Genomic DNA, 18,364 nt, shown 5'->3' with positions numbered 1-18,364 from the left:
TGCAATGCTATTCTCTCAAATCATCCCAACCTTGCCTTCTGTCAAGAGTCCAAAAGTCTGTTCTTTATATCTGTCTCTTTTGCTGTCTCATGTATAGAGTATTTCTAAAGACCCTAACATCTAAAGACATTACCATCTTTCTAAATTCTATATATATGTGTTAATATACTGTATCGGTGTTTTTATTTCTGACTTACTTCACTCTGTATAAAAGGCTCTGGTTTCATCCACCTCATTAGAACTGATTCAAATGTGTCCTTTTCAACAGCTGAGTAATACTCCATTGTGTATATGTACCACAACTTCCTTATCCATTCATCTGCCGATGGACATCTAGGTTGCTTCTATGTCCCAGCTATTGTAAACAGTGTTGTGATGAACATTGCTCTTTTCTAAGCACATATAAAAGAGAAGCATAAGAAATTATTTCACCCTGTTTATAGCATGGCTTAGGGAATAGTTCTATTCAAAAGTAGCCTAAAAAAAGAGAGCAAACATTGGGAAAATCCTTCAACACAGGAAAAAACATTAAGTATGATCCAAAAATATCAGGTAATACATTAATGTGATGTGTTCTTCACTTCCGTGTTTGTTGTCCTGAGTGTGTGTTTCTGCCATGAAATTCATTGCTCAAAAACCTTTGAGCATTCCCAATTACCAATAAAGTGAATAGTATCAAGTCTAACTTCCTAGACATGGGATTCAAGGTTCTTCATAAGGTGGCTTCAGCTTCTAATTCCAGATTTATCATCTGCTCTTATCATTCTACAAATGGTTACCTCCTGATGATCTAGAACAGTAATCACCCCTATAAAGACCTTGCAAATTTTCCATCTAGAACTGATGTATTCCTTGTCTGTATTGATTTGAAACTAGAGAGGTTTACCTAAATTTACCATTCCTTGCATTACGTTAGTCATATGGCTACATGAATTAACTGTCTGGTTCGATAGTAAATTTCAAAACAAAGAACATGTCTTCTTTGATTTCCTCTACAGACCATTCTTTTGTAGAAATTATACAGCTAAATGGTAGCAAAATGTAATTAACTTTGAAATACAGGTAACCTTAAATCAAACTAAAAAATTTAATGCACCTATCAGTTAATAATAAATTTTTCTTGATGAACAAATTCTGAAACTCTTTTAAAACCCCTAAACATGGTTTTCCTTCTAAATAATATGCCTTTTGGAATGGTTTGTATTAAAATTTAATCCAATAAAAATAAATATTATAGAGAAAAGTCATTCAAAGTATATTTCAGTCCAATTTATTCCATTAAAAGCCAATGTCTCTAATTACACAGGTATTTAGTTCAAGTCTATCCAGGACCTACAGTCATCTAATTATAGTTAAACGAATGAACAACAGACTGAATTACCAATTGATCAATTCAATTAGGTCATTAAGAAAACTGAAATCAGAGTTCCAGTGTATAGGCCAGTTATTTTACTCAACCTAGTGCCCAAAGCAGATTTATAATTCAGCAATTCAATCTACTGTTTGGCACTCAGACATGATGAAATCTGTATAAAATGAACTTGACAATCATAATGGCTGCTTCAATCTCTCCTATGTTCTCCATCACAGACAGACATTTTAAACCGTTTAAACTCTTCTTTAGTGTTGTTATAAATATTCCCCCCCCCCCAAAAAAAATTTCTTTAACAGAACTCACTCTGTTAAAAATGTACAATTCCTCTTAATTTTATTTTTGTCTTAAAACATTAATCGGCAGATTAAATGAGTTACTTTTTCTATCTTTAAATGAAAGAAATAATTACTCATTTAACATTGAAAATATACAATGTGATGGGAAAATTTTTTTTAAACTTTGTAATCTGATTTGAACTGCAGTGGCATCACTACCTTGCCCCTAATTTCAGGAAAAGTGCTGCTACCTGGCTTTAACTGAGAAGAATGCCATACCCTCCCTCTTAGGTTACATTCGGTAAGTCTCCAAGACCTGTCATTAATATCCCCCCATCCAGTTGCCCTTCTCAACCCCTTCTGATATCATTTTAGTAGCAGTTTCGATCAATTCTCTCCAGAATTAATGCTGCACATTCTACCACATCCTGCTTCCTGTGGTTTATCACCCTTGCTTCCAGCTTTTCTACCAACACTTCCTGTGCCTCATGGCCCAGTTAAACCGAATAGAAAAGCTTTTCTCTTGGTTTTGCTGATGTGGCTCTTTCCTCCTGGTGTAATCTTCTCTTTGCCTAGCTACTACTTTTTCTTCAAGACTGGCACACTGGTGTTTCTTTATTAATTCAATGGCACTCTATATTTCTTCTTCCAAAACACTGTCTACTTGCTTTGTCTGTTTCCCCCACTAGAAATACTTTTGGGGGGTATTATCTTTCAACTTTGTATCCCTAGCAACCTGTGTGATGGCAAGTACATACGCTTCACTCAAAAGTTTATTGAACAAAGTATTTGTGTAGTGAATAAACTTCAACTGCTTGCTGAAACACAGTATTTCAAAACAATTCATTAATTCTTAAAATCTGAATTTTATGAATCTTAGTTACTTGGTGATATTAGATACCTGATACATAGAAGTGACAACCAGAAATGTATGCTAATAAATTTGAATAAGGATATCAAATTATATGCTTTTTAGAAATGGATAGCTCTCCACACACGTCACAAAATGAAAATACTCTATGAACTGTGGTAAAAAAAACAAGTGTTGAACCAAGTTGCAAAACTTCAAATTAGCATTTATATTTCAAACTAAATCATAAATAGATGTATCCATTCATCAACCTAATATTTAAATGACTGTGGAAAATTTATTTTTTAAAGAGTTGTAACAATACAGGTCACATTAATGCTTCTAAGTCATGTTACTAATATGATGGGCTTCTATTTTAACTGAGTTTATCTTACCCTATTAAATGTGTGTTTGTATAGAGAATGGGCAATATACCTATGCAATTATGACTTCCTCAAATTGGTACTTCTAGAAAGTAGAAATTGATTCAGAAAGCACTGGCATGATTTTAAAAATGAGAAAAATCACAATGGCAACTAAAAGAAGCTGAAATTGAGCATTCATCCATTTATTCATTCTCTCACTCAATTTTGTACTTGTGATAGATTTGACCTCTAAACCAACTTGCAATCTTGGGGATAAATGAGACAAACGTGGCCATTCAACAGATTCTTTATGGGGACAATAGTATAGGAGATAGGCTTAATCAAGTATGCTAATAGCACAGGTCTGTTTGGTATGTCAGCTCATAACTCCTTTGTGGAATTTTTATTTGAATTCATAAAACTTGCAGAAATATACTCATTAGATGCAATAATTTTAAAAAATAGTAGTTTTTATCCAGGTAAGAAATACCCATACACCTCCAAAGTACACTTATGTATTCTTGACTTTAGCTGGGTAACAATATGAAATTTGGTTTTAAATAAATCCCCATGGATTACAATGCAAATGTGTTTCACACGATGAACAAATAAATGTAAACGGTGATTTGATGATTATGTTTCTATGTCTTTCAAAAGTTTCCCTTTCATTTTTAATATTTAATTAGTCCAACTTTATCCCTTAACACCACTAGAAAATAGACTTTTCAGTCATATTAAGATAATCAAACATATTCTTGCCAATTTTCCACGTGGCTTACCTGGGTTTCTCATCTGATTGACCAAGATACATTATTTAGGCTATGTGAATATAAATATTTAAAATTTTTGTGTATCTAATGGCTGCCTAAATAAATGCATGCACGTGCTGGGAATAAACACTACATTTGCATCTGTTGCTGCCCAGAGAATGGAAGAACACAGTGTCACTGATGGTTATTGACACAATTAAATCAGTATCCCTGTGACGGAGAGTCCACAAAAGAGTTAGAAGAAGTTTTAGAGACATCCTTACTAAAGTCTTGGAAACTTTCAATCGAATTACCAGTTTGCATTTGGAATGACATATGGATGTTACCCTCTACTTAGCTGAGTGACTTGTAATAATTACACCCAGGATGTTGAGAAAGAGCCAAAGTCAGCGCTTTGACAGCGAGTCTGTCACAATTACTTAAGTGTTGCTTTTTTTGTGAGTTGCGCAAATGAGTCCAAGCAAATCCTAGAAGTAAAATTAAATGAGAAAGTAGATATTACTGGGCTGGCCAAAAAGTTCGTTCGGGATGTTACAACCTACCCAAACGAACTTTTTGGCCAACCCAGTACACAGCCGTAAGAAGGTAGCAGTTATTGAACAAGATCTTTAAAAAATGTCCATTCCAATCATTGATTGTTTAGGAGAGAAAAATGAGCCCAGAGTCTTAAGGATTTTGCAGGGAAGAGACATGGAAATAAGAGATGCAGAGAAACAGCTTTCTTTATCATGATATCAATCACACTTGACTGTAGCTACTTCTGTGTCCAGAACTCAAGAAATCCAGGCTCTGTGTCACTCTTAGTCATTTCTGGATCCCTAATACTTAGCTCAATGCTTCTCAGAAATGAGTGCCTACATGGACAAGCACAGGAATGTTCAGTATTGACTTGGGGAAGGCTCTTAACCTTGCTAAACCTCACCTCAGCCTCTGAAATCAGGGATAGAGGTAACTACCTCTTAGACTATTATCAAAGGAAAATTTTAAAAAATAATAATAACAATGTTTAGCAATGGGTTTTGTACAAATAAGCACTTGTAAGTATTAATGGGATGAGTGAGTGAATGAAGTCAATCATAACGAAAATACCCATTTCTCTGGAAAGTTCTACCACAAGACATAGAAAGATAAGAAAAGCTTTTGGCATATCCTCTTCTAATGGTTCAGTTAGAAAAGAAGGAAAACAATATAAAACTAAATGCAATAAACAATACAGAACTTAAAAACTACCACCAAATACGTGTTCAAGGAAAAATTATTCAAACTACTCTAGAAAATATAATTCTGATGAGAATAAAGAACACTGCAATACCTGATAAGATTCTGACTTCTGCTTCATTTCCTGTTCTTGAGCTGGCTGGATTCCGGGCTAAGCATCGATAGATTCCAATGTCCCCCGGTTGAAGTCGACTGATCTGCAAGGCTCCGGAGGGCAAGACTACCACACGGGAGTCGCCAGGGGTGGGGGTCAGGTCTTGCTGGTTTTTCTGCCAGTGTACTGTTGGCATCGGCTCCCCAATGACTTCACACTTGAGTAGCACTGTGTCGCCCATGAAGGCAGTGACAGATTCTGTCTGGGAGAGGAACCTCAGGGGTCCTAGGAGAAACAGAAAGAATGAAGAATAAATCTTTCAGATGAGTCACAATCATCCCCACATAAGACAATCACACCTGCATTCTTGATAGAAAACCAAAGTAAAAGTACTTTGCTCACATGATGCAAAGAGTTGACTCACTGGAAAAGACCCCGATGCTGAGAAAGATTGAGGGCAGGAGAAAAAGGGGGCCACAAAGGATAAGATGGTTGGATGGCATCACTGACTTGATGGACATGAGTTTAAGAAAACTGGGAGTTGGTGATGGACAGGGAAGTGTGGTGTGCTGCAGTCCATGGGGTCGCAAAAAGTCAGACACGACTGATTGAACAACAAAAGCAGTTTCAAGAAAGATGGGCCATATTAACCATCAATTGTAATAGAGAATAATCTTTCATAGATTGACTGCTTAAGATAAATGATCATCAGAATTTGTCAGTTATGCTGTGGCGGAATGAAAAAATGTTTAAGTAGGAATTAGACTATTTTTAAAATTCTAGCCTGTCTGGGCCACCTACTCTGTGTGAGTCTTCCAGTACCTTGTTCCGTTTCTTTGGGCTATACAATGGGGTAACAGTGAATTCAGCTCATACAACTACTGTGACGTTCATTTGAAATGACATGTAAAAAGATACATAGACAATTAAGCAAAGGTAGGGAAAAAAAGAAAAGACAAAAAATAAATAAAAACTGACCACTACTGAGCATAAAGCATGGTGAGAGAGAAGCCTCCTCCACCATATAAAAGGTAGAAGGTAGAAGATATTTGGAGCCTGCCATCTTGAACCTCCTTCTATGAACATTATTTGTGACTCTAATGCTTTGACCATAAAAAAGGTAGAAGATATTTGGAGCCTGCCATCTTGAACCTCCTTCTATGAACATTATTTGTGACTCTAATGCTTTGACCATGAAAGCATTTCTTTATGATTGCAAACATATTTGAATGAATTTTGTCACCACTGATGGATCTTGGCAATTTTACTTTCTAGAGTGAATTTGAATTAACAATTTTAATTTCTTGATTTATCTTCTATTCATCACAGTTATAGTCTACTTTTTTAAAAAATTTTACTGGGGTTGGTTTCATTGTATGTGCATTTCACAATAAGATTTGATTCATTCATCCGTTTGGGTTTCATGTCAAGTTTTTCTGCTCATATTTATATTACTATCATTTTTATTTTATAGATTTATTTTAACTAGGCCAAAATTTCCTAGGTCTTGGTTTAAATTTTGTAAGGAAACTTTCTACCAATGTTTACTCAATAACAAATTCTAACGTGTTCAGTGTGAAATACTGTTAATTTTATTTGGGGGTTTATTAATTCTTACAGACCTAATTCTCCAGGTCATCTGATAAAAATCTTGCTGGGGTGAAAAGTGCGAAGGCAAAACAGCCTACGTTAAAACATCATAATTTAACACGGGAGACAATCAGGAATGCTGTGGAGAAGTCTCATATTCTAGGTTAAGGTAATATTTCATGTTCCTTTCAGAGATTATTCTTTTGAGCCACAAGATAGCTGAATTCATGAAAAAAGAAATCACATCAATATCATATTCAGAATAGATAAAGGTTGCCAAAGATGGTATGATGGTATGCCACTTTTTATAGTCACACTCATAAACAGACCTACAGACCTGGAGATGTGACATTATGGTTTAGCAAGAACAATTCATTCTAGACCATACAGAAACAGTAACTTTGATGCACATGTTAATTTATCAATTGAAATTTATCCTACACATAGGTACTAAAATTACTCATCTGGAGTCTGGATCCATGGAGCTATGAATTTGTCTCAGCAGTGCAGATGTTTCTACAGTGAAAGTCAACCATATGCTTAATTTTCTCCTTATTTAGCTAGCTGGAACTAATCTGTAACTATGCTGGATCCAATACTGAATGAAGACCAAAAGAAATCAGTGAACTTGTGCCCGGCCTCATTGTTCAAAGTCCAGTTTCCAAGCTGTTTGTAGTGTAGAATCTTGAGCTCATTCAAAAGAAAGCACCTCAATCTACTACTGATTAGCTTCAATATGGATTTAAAGGATGTACTTGAACAGAGAATGGTTTATATATACAACATAAAGCAAATCTGTAATGAGAAGTGGCCAGATGTCGTGATGGTTACATGAGTCAAGATATTTTTAAAACATATTTCTGACTTGTTAATGTTCTTCTCGGTGTTCATCCTTAGCATTTTATTTTATAGTTAAGGAAGCATAACTTGGGAATAATTTACCCACACCTATGAGTTATACATTTTATACAAAGTAGATAAGAATAAAACATTTGTGATCAGTTGACAGAATATCTGGATACTTTTATCTATTCATATATATGATCCTGTACAAATTAACACACAGTGGATAAAATTCTAAACACGTATTTTACATCTGAATGTCTGTGGTATTTCAAAAATTCACTTGCAGAGTTCTAGACTTAGAATAAGACATAAATTGAAAGAGCAATTCAAACTGTACTCAATAGATGATTCCTTTATATAAACTTCATCTAGCCCGAAGAATCATAGATGAGGCATGAGACTGTATATGAATATAATTAGGCTTAATGGAATTGGCTACTACTGCGCATGCTTATTCACTATGCATTTTATGGTGATTTCGGATCTTAATAAACAGGAGGTTGGGGATCAACACTAACTTAAAATTCAATGAAACAATGTTTGAAAACTTCAAATAGTGGATTATTTGACAAAGTGAGAAATTATAAACATGATTTGTAGCTTTTCCTTTTTGTCTCTACAAAAGAAACCCCACATATCAAAAAGCAATTCTAAGTTTACGAGGTTCTATATGGCTTGAATTAGTGCTCCCGATATTGTGCTACCTTTGTGCACTCACAACTCACGGCAGTGTAACAAACCAGCAACAATATTAAAAGAAGAAGTTATAGCCTATCAACTTAGTACTATATTTTCAAGGCATAAGTACAAGCACCTAGTTATAAACATTAAACTCACTACAATTTATAAGGATGAAATACAGTATTTTCATAAGTCATGTAATGCTCTAATTCAATATAAAGACACAGGTATAATTTTAATTATATCTTTATGAAAAAGTTACCTGTGCATCAAGAGCCTTTTCGTGGAAAAAGCATGGTTCAACTCATTGGATCACATTTGATTAACTGTAATCATAATGGGGGGCTTCCCTGGTGGCTCAGTAGTAAAGAATCTGCCTGCCAATGTAAGAGATGCAGGTTTGATCTCTGGGTTAGAAAGATCCCTTGGAGAAGGAAATGGCAACCCACTCCAGCATTCTTGTCTGGAGAATCCATTGGACAGAGAAGCCTGGCAGGCTACAGTCCATAGGGTTGCAAAGAGCAGGACATTTCTTAGCAACTAAACAACAACAATCATAGCAAGAATGGTATTTCCTATCATTACCCTTTTCTCACCTAAATCCATCCTAAACATAGTCAAAAGATTAGTGCTTCTAAATCACCAAAAGTTTTGGTTTCACTCAAGAAACTCTAAAGTTCCACTTTCTAGTATTGTCTTAGACAAATAGCCGGTTACCCAAGAATCCACATAGTGTTCCTTCCAGGCTCATCTTCCACAACGCCTACAAAAGAATACTCAGATCTACTGACCAGGCCTAGACTTGGCTCCTTGTTGATGATATTTCTCATGATATTTCCTCTAAAGAGGTATACCTTCTCCCCTAACATCTGCCTACCAAAACTGTAGTCCTTCTTAGAGTGTAAGTCAAAAAATCCTCTCTTCCTTAATCTTACTTACTGGAAAACATCTCTCAATCCTTTGAATTTTTGAAGGATGTATAGATAGTATGACAGTTGATGGTATAAATAAAAGGATGATCAGTATTTACATGTTTGTATATGTGTTTTTCAGTCCACAGAGTATAGCAAATATCTACTGAAAGAAATATAGATATTTACTGAGGTTCTGTGTCTATGTAGACTATTGCAAGCCTGCAAATTTTGATAATTGCATTTGAGTGCTGGTTTATCACTTTCTAACCTACTCTGTGGTAGTTTGGAATGGCAAATAAAATACCTGGGTGCCGGATTACCTTGGGTCATGTCTGTGGTTCGTCATTTAGCCACATCTTGGCTTACTCAAAAAACCCCCAAAAACAGGACATTTCAAAGGTTACCATAAAACCATAAATAGCAACTGATCATCTCTAACCATTAGAGGATGCCTTTTTGACTTGGCATCAACCAACTGGGCTGAATTCTGGGACGGGACTTCTGGTAATTTTAAAAACCAAGTGGAGCCTCCCTCTTCTCTCTGGGAATGTCCCACTTTTGGCCAAGAATAGACAGCATTGGTTTTTTTGTTTTTCTTTTTTAATTGTTGCTCCTTTCCTCCATTTGACATCAATGTAATGATGTCTGTAAATGGAGAAACAACCCCAAAACAAAATACCAAAATGAAAAATCCAAAGAACAGAAAACCCTAAATAAACCCTCAATATTGGCCTCAGCATCTACATATCACAAGAACCATCAACTGAACCTTCATGCAGTGTGACTAATTGGAGAACTATTAGATCCAGATCAATGACACAGGAAACCTGAGTTTTATCATAGATCCTATCCTAAGTTCCTTTATAAATTACCTCCTTTAATTCTCACAACAGCTCTTTAAGTGAGTAACTGTTGCTACCTTACAGATGGAACTTGGAAGCAAACTCATTCAAATGTTTACATTATGTACAATTGTTTAAAAAAAGTTTTGTCCTGAATGATACTCTTTAAAATATTCTATTTTCCCAAGCTAAGTGAAAATGTCCCCAAAAGAGTTTCTTTTATATAACAGTACCTCCTGGCTCTTCAACCCCCAAGTATAAGCATAATACTTGTAAACTCCTTTTAGTAAGTACACTCTGCCCCAGATAGAATTCTTACAAACTTCAGTCTGAAGAATTTTGCAATTAAAAATAGCACATGAACCTATGGTTGGTGCTTCTATGGAAGCCTTTCACTGTTAGCCTCGAGGGAAGGCTGCTGGCAAGAATGAATTGTAGTTAAGGTTCCTATCTTCTTGGTTAGCCTGGCCCAGGATTCTAAGACACCTTTATACCTAAGAATACCTGGGCTTGCCAGAGAAGTCTCACCACAGCTAACTGACAGGTTTACACATTCCCTGCACCTCTGTATATTAATGAAGATCAGCACCTATGACTAGGAGGACAGACCTGCAGATATGACGTTACGTTTAGCAAGAACAATTCATTCTAGACCATACAGAAACATTAACTTTGATGCACATGTAAATGTATCAACTGAAATTTATCCTACACATAGGTACTAAAATTACTCATCGGGAGTCTGGATCCATCTGCAGCGCAGGAACCATAATAAATAAGGAAAGAACATACTGTTTTTACATGTGGACAAGTCAGGCACATATATGTGGTGACTCCATTTTATTCCTTGTGAGATGATGAAGAACGATAAACACAGACACTAATAACTCAAATTTTATAAGCTGCTAATAGTAAAAGTGCCTGGACTTCAACTTTAGGAATGTTGTTGATGTCAACTCTCCTAATTACAGTTGTATAGGAAGCATTAAATGTCAGCAAGAGATATATAGCCGTTATGAGTGTAACAAGGGGAAATGGGTGTTCCCTGTTAATTTCAGTTTCTGTGAAGGATCCTTCCTAATTCTCTAACACTAATTTTAGCATTAAAAGGATTCATTAAGTATCTATTTATATAGGTTACTTTGTTAAATGTTGCTCAGGCCTGATAAACAGCCTGAACTACAATTCTTTTCTAGAACATTTACTAACTATACTAAGACTTAATTACCTGGTATTTAATAGTGCCAACACAGTACCAGAATTCTCACGTCCCCAGAGGCACCTTCCCCAAATCTAGATAGAATTATTCCTATATGTCTCCTTTGCAACATTTACTTCAGTTATAACTTATTAACTGTGGAATTAATTTAATAGCCATCTTCCCAGCTAATCTGTAAATTCCAGGTAAGTAGAGTTGGTTCTATTTTATTCTGTACTCTGAACACTTAGCCCAGTGCATGGCATATCATCATCCATCAGTATTATGTTGAATGAAAAGATATGTATGATTGATTAGGCAAATATCCCAGACTCTTATACATTGGGAAATCTGGGAAGAAGAACATAAAGAGAGGGAGAAAATGATTTCTTCACGGAAAGTGAAAAAGGGTTGAAGCTATTAAACATACAAAGTCAACCCATAGAGATTTTCATTTGAAAAGACTGGGGGGGAGGGCAAGTGTCTATTGCATCTATGAAAATTTTCTAAGCCCGATAAGTTTAAATTGTGGAACCGTGATATTTCTAACAAGATTTCCCCATTCATCCTTCAGATGACTGTCCTGGGAAACAAGCTTATCAATGGTCTCAGGACCAGTCCTGTCCCAGCTGGGACAGGCTGGGTAGTGGTTTCAGTCATCAGTCAGGCTCTGCCCTATACATATTTTTCTTTTTTTTTTCAGGAGCTCAGCACAACCAAACTGTTGGCTGTCAGCTGGGCAGTAGAAATGTTAATAGCAAAGCAGCAAACATTTTTCATTTGGGCTTTTCCTTTGTGATGCTAAAAAATGAGGTAAAAAATCACCATGGCAATGAATACAAAGCTGGTAAATCTGCAGGGACATCAAAAGTGTTAGGCTCTCGGAATTAAAATAATGAGAACAATAGTCTCCCTGCACCCTTCTACCCATGCGTGCGTGCACGCACACACACACACACACACACACACACACACACACACCCACATGGGGTAGGAGAGAAATCTTTCCTTGAGGTGTAGTCACCAAGTTTGAAGAGCTTAGACTTGCACTCTCACTTAAACCTAACCTACTTTTGCTTTTTAAGCTTAAGTGGAAATATTCCACTCCAGGTTTATCCCAAGACTCTCCTGGGAGGCCTCTCCACCCACAGTGCCCCCAGACTGGGCCTATTCCTTCTTTTAAATTCTAATCTCAACGTGGCACATGCTTCTGATTTGCTCTCTGGCCTCATTGGCAGACTATCAGGATCCCTGTCTCCTCCTATAGAAGGGCTAATTATTAAGTAATTAAAGTTCATTTAATAAAAACAGACATCAGTTGGGGGACAGATCTTGCGGTTGCAAACCCTGTCTGCCTTTTAAATATTCAGCAACGTGGTCATATCCTACGACTGCCAGAGGAGAGCTGCCTTCAATGCTTTGTTTGTGCCAAATTAAAGCCGCACATCTACGTCCCTTCAAAGCCAGACCTTGTTAGCCCCCTTTTAATTTTCAAATTAGCCCAAGGGAAGAGAACAGACATAATTCAAAGAGAGGTTTTCCAGATTGGGTTGCTTTTCAGCAGCCAGAAGACCAACAAAGGATTCTTAGAATACGTTATAAGCATATTTCTCTATGTTCCTCTGAGAGTTATCATTTCCCTTCTTTATTTTTTTCCCCCAAGTTTTTGCTTTTGTTTTAGCATCTTCATTTTCATTGGTGAAATGACAGGCTCCTAGGTGGTTGGCTGAAGAGCAGTGACTGGAATGAGGCATTGCAAACCAAATCTAGGAAGTGTGTCTGGCGGGTACCAGTCACCCTCCTCCAGTGTGTGGTCTGGGAAGAAATATCCATGCGGCCAATCAGTTGAACTCAGAAGGATCTAACAGAAGAACTGTGAAAGGGGAAGAAAACTGTAGGCAAATGGCACAGTTTGTCCAGCTCTGCAAGATTAGAAGCACGCAAAGAACTCATTTCCTTGGCAAAAAAAAAAAAAAAAATAGGGAGAAATATGTCATCATATAAGACTTCCTCAGAATCACCCATGTGGTTTATTCAACATAAACACTCTATGGATGGTTCTGGTGGCTCCAGTGGCCAAGAATCCACCTCTCAATGAAGAAGACACAGGTTCCATCCCTGGTCTGGGAAGAACCCACATGTTGTAGGGCAACTAAGCCCACGTGCCACAAGTATGGAGCCTGTGCTCCAGAGCCCGTGCTCTGCAACAAGAGAAGCCACAGCAACGACAAGCCCACACACGGCAGCTAAAGAGCATCCCCTGCTCACTGCAACCAGGGGAAGCCTGCGTGCAGCAAAGAAGACCCGGCATAGCCAAAAATACATGCATAAATAAAACACTCTCCGACGGGCTGGTATTTTCCCAGATCTTTGAAAACTGATTACACATTAGACTTGGAACCAAGTGGTCATTTTGGGAACTCCTGTAATCCATGAGTGATCAACAGCCAGTTTGAATAGAGGTCTATCATCATTTCATCAGCTAGCCTTGCTAGATTCTTGGCCTTCCTATCCATTGGAGCAATTCAGGATTCTCCAAGTCACCCCTGTTGATAGCAGCCTTAGGGCCTCTGGTAGCCAACATCATACCTTTGTAAAAATTCGAAAAGGGTGCTGTCTTTGAGGGGATAAGTTTACAAAACTCTTCCATGGGATTGGCTAGCAAAGCTAGAGTTGGGTTTCAGAGCCTGCCTAACCTTCCCTTGGAGACTGTTCTCACACATGAACTACACCCATGTAACTAACAGCTCCGTCCACCGTCTCTTGACTCCATTATCTGCAATCAGTCAAGCATGATTCAGCTTGGCCCATCCATGTCTTTTGTTAACTCTGGGGTCAACAGAGGCAGATTTTAGGAGCATGTTTCCAGGTAGCAAGTTAATAACTATTTTTCCTCATCCTTCTGAGCTATTATATAATATGTATTTCCCAGAACACGAGTAAATAATGAACAGAGCTATATCACCTCTTCCTCAAAGTTACATGGTATTGTATTCACAGAGAGAGATTCTTTTTCAAATTTAATCAAATCATATTGAACATCAATGCCATTTCTGTCATTCTGTCTGATATACTACCTTTGAAAAGTGATTCATCAATCTATATCATAACAATGGAACTCAAGAACTTCACTTCTAGGAATCTTTCCATAAACATATGAAGAAAAGAGTTATATACACACACATGCACAATTATTCAGTATAGTGTTACTTAAAGTAGTGAACATTAGAAAATGAGCTAAGTATACAACTGATGATGGCTTAAGCAAATTATGGTATATCCAGCATACTTAACATAATACAACCATATAAAACTGTTAATATTTTTTAAAGTGAGGAAAATTATTTTTTCCTTTCTTTTTGGTCTAGAACAAGCATATCTGAAAGTATACAAAGGGACATTTTGCTAATGATTCTAACCCTCTATTCAGTGTGGATTTAAAAAAAACAAAACTATTCACAAGCATATTGATTTTCATGAAAAGATGTTTACCTCCACAGACTTTGACAATAAGTTTATTTCCATTCTCTACTTTGCAGATAAAATTCTTATTACAAAACCTGAGATTTGTTTATAATCAATAGCAATGAATAATTTTACAGAATTCAGGCTCAGGCTTTCCATCAAGCTTAAATTTCATTACGCATGGCTAACAAATGGTCACAACATTCATGAAAGCTGATTATGAATGTGGCTGATACTTGCTGGGCCAACCTGTAAACTGGGCTTGTTTCAACGCAGGCAAATCATCCAAACAAGAAAAGCAAGCTCTTAAAGTCATATGACTTTTTGATTTACATCAAGTCACTGTCACCAGCCCTTCCCTACTTTATCTAGGTTCTCCAGATAACCCTGCCACAAATCTCTACCAACACTGATTACATCATCTTATGGGACTTTCCAAAGTACTTTTCATTCATTCACTTATTCAGTCAGTCAGTGTGGTGGTTAATTTCATATGTGGATATAAGTAGGCCATGGGTGCTAAGACTTTTGGTTAAACGTTATTCTGAGTCTATCTGTGAAATGTTTCTAAATAAGATTAACATTTGAATCAGTAGACTGATTTGAAGAGTAACATTTGAATCAGAGGAAAGACTACCCTCCCCAGTACTGGTGGGGCTCATCCAGTCCACTGTAGCCCTGCACAAAACAAGAGGATGGAGTAAGAGGATTCATTCTCTCTGCCTGACTTTGAGCTGAGACAACAGGTTTCTCATGCATTCAGATTAAGACTTGAACTAGAACTTACACCGTCTGCTTTCCTGGGTTTCCAGCTTGCCAGCTGCAGAGGACTTCTCAGTCTCCATAATCTCATGAGTTTCTCTGCAGAACTCAGAGTAACACAATCAGTCAACATTTATTGGGGCTCCTAACATGTGGCAAGGGAGGCTTCCCTCGTGGCTCAATAGTAAAGAATCTCCCTGCCTTTGCAGGAGAAGTGGCTTTGATTCCTGGGTCTGGAAGGTCCCCTGGAGAAGGAAAGAGCAGTTCACTCTAGTATTCTTGCCTGGGAAATCCCATGGACAAAGGAGCCTGGCAGGCTACAGTCCATGGTGATGCAAAAGAATCAGACACAACTTAGCGACTATATAACAACAACAACAACAACGTGTGGCAGGCAGCTTCCTAATGGCCTGAAAAATATAATGATCAACAATTGACACTAGCTTCTTTCATCACAGAGCTGTTCTGGATTTTGGAAGTCCAAGGGAGAAGTGTGAGATTCATATTTGTCATATTTCTTGAGTGAAACATGCTAAAGCCCCAATAACAGGAGAACCTAGAAGCAGAAAAACTTAGGAAGAGATAACCCTATTAGTTTCAAAGGTCATTGAAACAACAACCTATTGAGGGACTTCCCTGGTGGTCCAGTGGTTAAGAATTTGCCTTCCAATGCAGGGAATTCAGCTTCAATCCCTTTTGGGGGGACTGATATCTCACACGTTGCAGGGCAATAAGCCTGTGCAGAGCAACTAGAGAAAGACCACGTGCCACAGTGAAGACCCAGCGCAGCCAAAATCAAACAATAATAATAATTTTAAAAGAATCTCCTGGGTTATAATTGTTTCAAACTTTTCACTGAGTGTATCATCCAAAGGATTAAATAATCTTCTACCTGTTAATCAATTAACCCAAATGCTGATTTTTCTTACTACCAGTAGCATTGATTGAATACATACTAGGTGCTATATAAGGTATAATAATATAAAGTATAATCTCTACCTGGCTGTAAAGGGCTCTACTAACATTCCCCAGAAACATCTTATATTTTCAACTTGTTAGGTAGGACTGCTCTCCTTTCAATATAAAGGATTTTTTTTGGTATAAAAAATAAGACTGACTCCTATGTTCAGAACTTGTAGACACAGATCAAAGAAAGGAGAAACCTAAATGGAACAAGTTTTCAGTGAAAAGAGTGGTTTCAGCTCAATACCTACCTCTATTTCAGTATATAATTGATTCAAGTTAATTTGATAACAGATAAAGCTAAGTGAAAGTCACTCAGAGAGTCATGTCTGACTCTTTGCAACCCCATGGAATACAGTCCCTGGAATTCTCTAGGCCAGAATACTGACGTGGGTAGCCTTTCCCTTCTCCAGGGGATCTTCCGAACCCAGGGACTGAACCCAGGTCTCCCGCATTGCAGGCAGATTCTTTACAGCTGAGTCACAAGGGAAGCCCAATAACAGCTAGGATTCACATCAAATATACCAAAATGATTCAATTCTCTCTCTGATAATTCCAGTATCATTTTTCCTCCCCACAAAATCTACCTGAAACATGAGAATCAAGAAACCCCAGCAGAAATAATCATTTAGATGAAAAACTTCTGGTAAACCTATAGAATTTAAATTTTGATTTGGAAGTACCTACTGGGAGAAAATTGGAGCTAAGGAGACATTTGCATGCAGTGTATTTGCACAATGGAAATGGGAAGACAAAAATACGTCACTTCACTGCTGAACATGTATGATTGTCCACCTTTTCTACTGAGACCTTAAGGAAATCAAACCTTTTAAAAAATTACCAAAAATCTGTAGCTTGTCCCAGAGTTATCAAATACCCCATAGGATGAGCCATTCAAATGAAGAAAAAAAAAAGTGTCTGATGCCAAAATTCAATTCATATTTTGGGATTTGTTTCAAACTCACCAGAATCAATATCTACCACAAGACCCTGAACTAGTCATTTATTCCAACTTATCTTTTTGTATACCTAATTCTTAGCAATCATTTCCTGTTGAAAAATGTCAGTGAGTCATCTTCCCTGAAAATCTTTCAGTTGTGGAGTCATTCAGTTGTGGAGTGGGCTCCCTTTTATCATCTGATACTTGGACTGAGAATAAGATGGAAAAAGCACCTATCTGGGCAGTCAGAGAGAGGTATTTTTCCTGTTTCTTAGGGGCCAGACATGGGGTGTGGCTTGTGTGGTAGTAAGTAAAATATTCCTTCAGGACAGCTCTAAGTCTCAAGTATGAGAGTACTTAAATACTTTTTATAGAATCACGGATAACATTACTTCCAAGCTTGCTTATGATCTTTCCTGATCTTACGATCTATGAGTATAAAAAATTTATTAAAGTATTAGGAATTATTCCTTAAAAGGAAGTATGGCTCAATAGATAGAAAATGAGCTTTGAAGAGCAGGAGGCAAAGAGGAGCACGGCAAAAAGTTAGACTAAGGAAGTCATATATTACAGATAATTCAGACAGAGCACCGTCTTGATAAGTTTGGATTTCATTCCAACTACATTAAGAAATTATTAAGGAATTCTGAGCAAGAAAATTACATGATCAGGTATACAATTTGTGAAGACCATTCGTGTGGCTGTATAGAGTGGGACTGAGGTCACAGGTGAAGCCAAGAGTGAGAACAAGAATCTCACAAACAGTAGTCGAGGTGAAAGAAAACAGGGTTTGTATTGGGAAACACAAACTCACACTAGGAGTCTTTAACTCCCACCCCTGGGCCTGGAACACTTCCTTAACCAAGGACAAAAAACCTCACATAGCCTGATCTGATTTACCACTTTGTATAAAAATATTTTTCCGTTTCAGACTCTGTGGATGTTCCTTTGTTCTGATTAAGAGTGTATGTCATTAATCCTTAGGCACATTCCCAGTCTTCAGTATTTCAGACTCCACAGCGAGGGTTTGGGGTACCTTCTACTGTGATATAGAAGGGTGCAAGTAGACCCACTGCCCTGCGTCAGCTTTGTGGGGACCCACTGGCCATGGGGAAACTCTGCCCACTTCTGGGACTGAACTTGTCTCCTGTTTATGTGAGTAAAGCACTGTTCCATCCGGTGCTTGACTGCATTTTGTTCACCTCGGAAACTCTGA

At 37.3% G+C, this 18,364-nt stretch overlaps 1 protein-coding gene across 1 annotated transcript in view; it reads right to left on the bottom strand.

The window, feature by feature from the left end:
• The window catches only part of DCC (DCC netrin 1 receptor), a 1,105,239-nt gene that overhangs the window by 676,715 nt on the left and 410,160 nt on the right, over window positions 1-18,364 (bottom strand). Inside the window, exon 3 of the mRNA XM_061130661.1 lies at window positions 4,948-5,232. Coding sequence (XP_060986644.1) covers window positions 4,948-5,232 — 285 coding nt within the window. The remainder of the gene's footprint in view (window positions 1-4,947; window positions 5,233-18,364) is intronic.

The sequence above is a fragment of the Dama dama genome, chromosome 27 (assembly GCF_033118175.1).
Source record: "Dama dama isolate Ldn47 chromosome 27, ASM3311817v1, whole genome shotgun sequence".
Taxonomy (NCBI): domain Eukaryota; kingdom Metazoa; phylum Chordata; class Mammalia; order Artiodactyla; family Cervidae; genus Dama; species Dama dama.
Note: the sequence above shows the minus strand (reverse complement) of the source record. Positions and strands in the feature narration are given on the sequence as shown.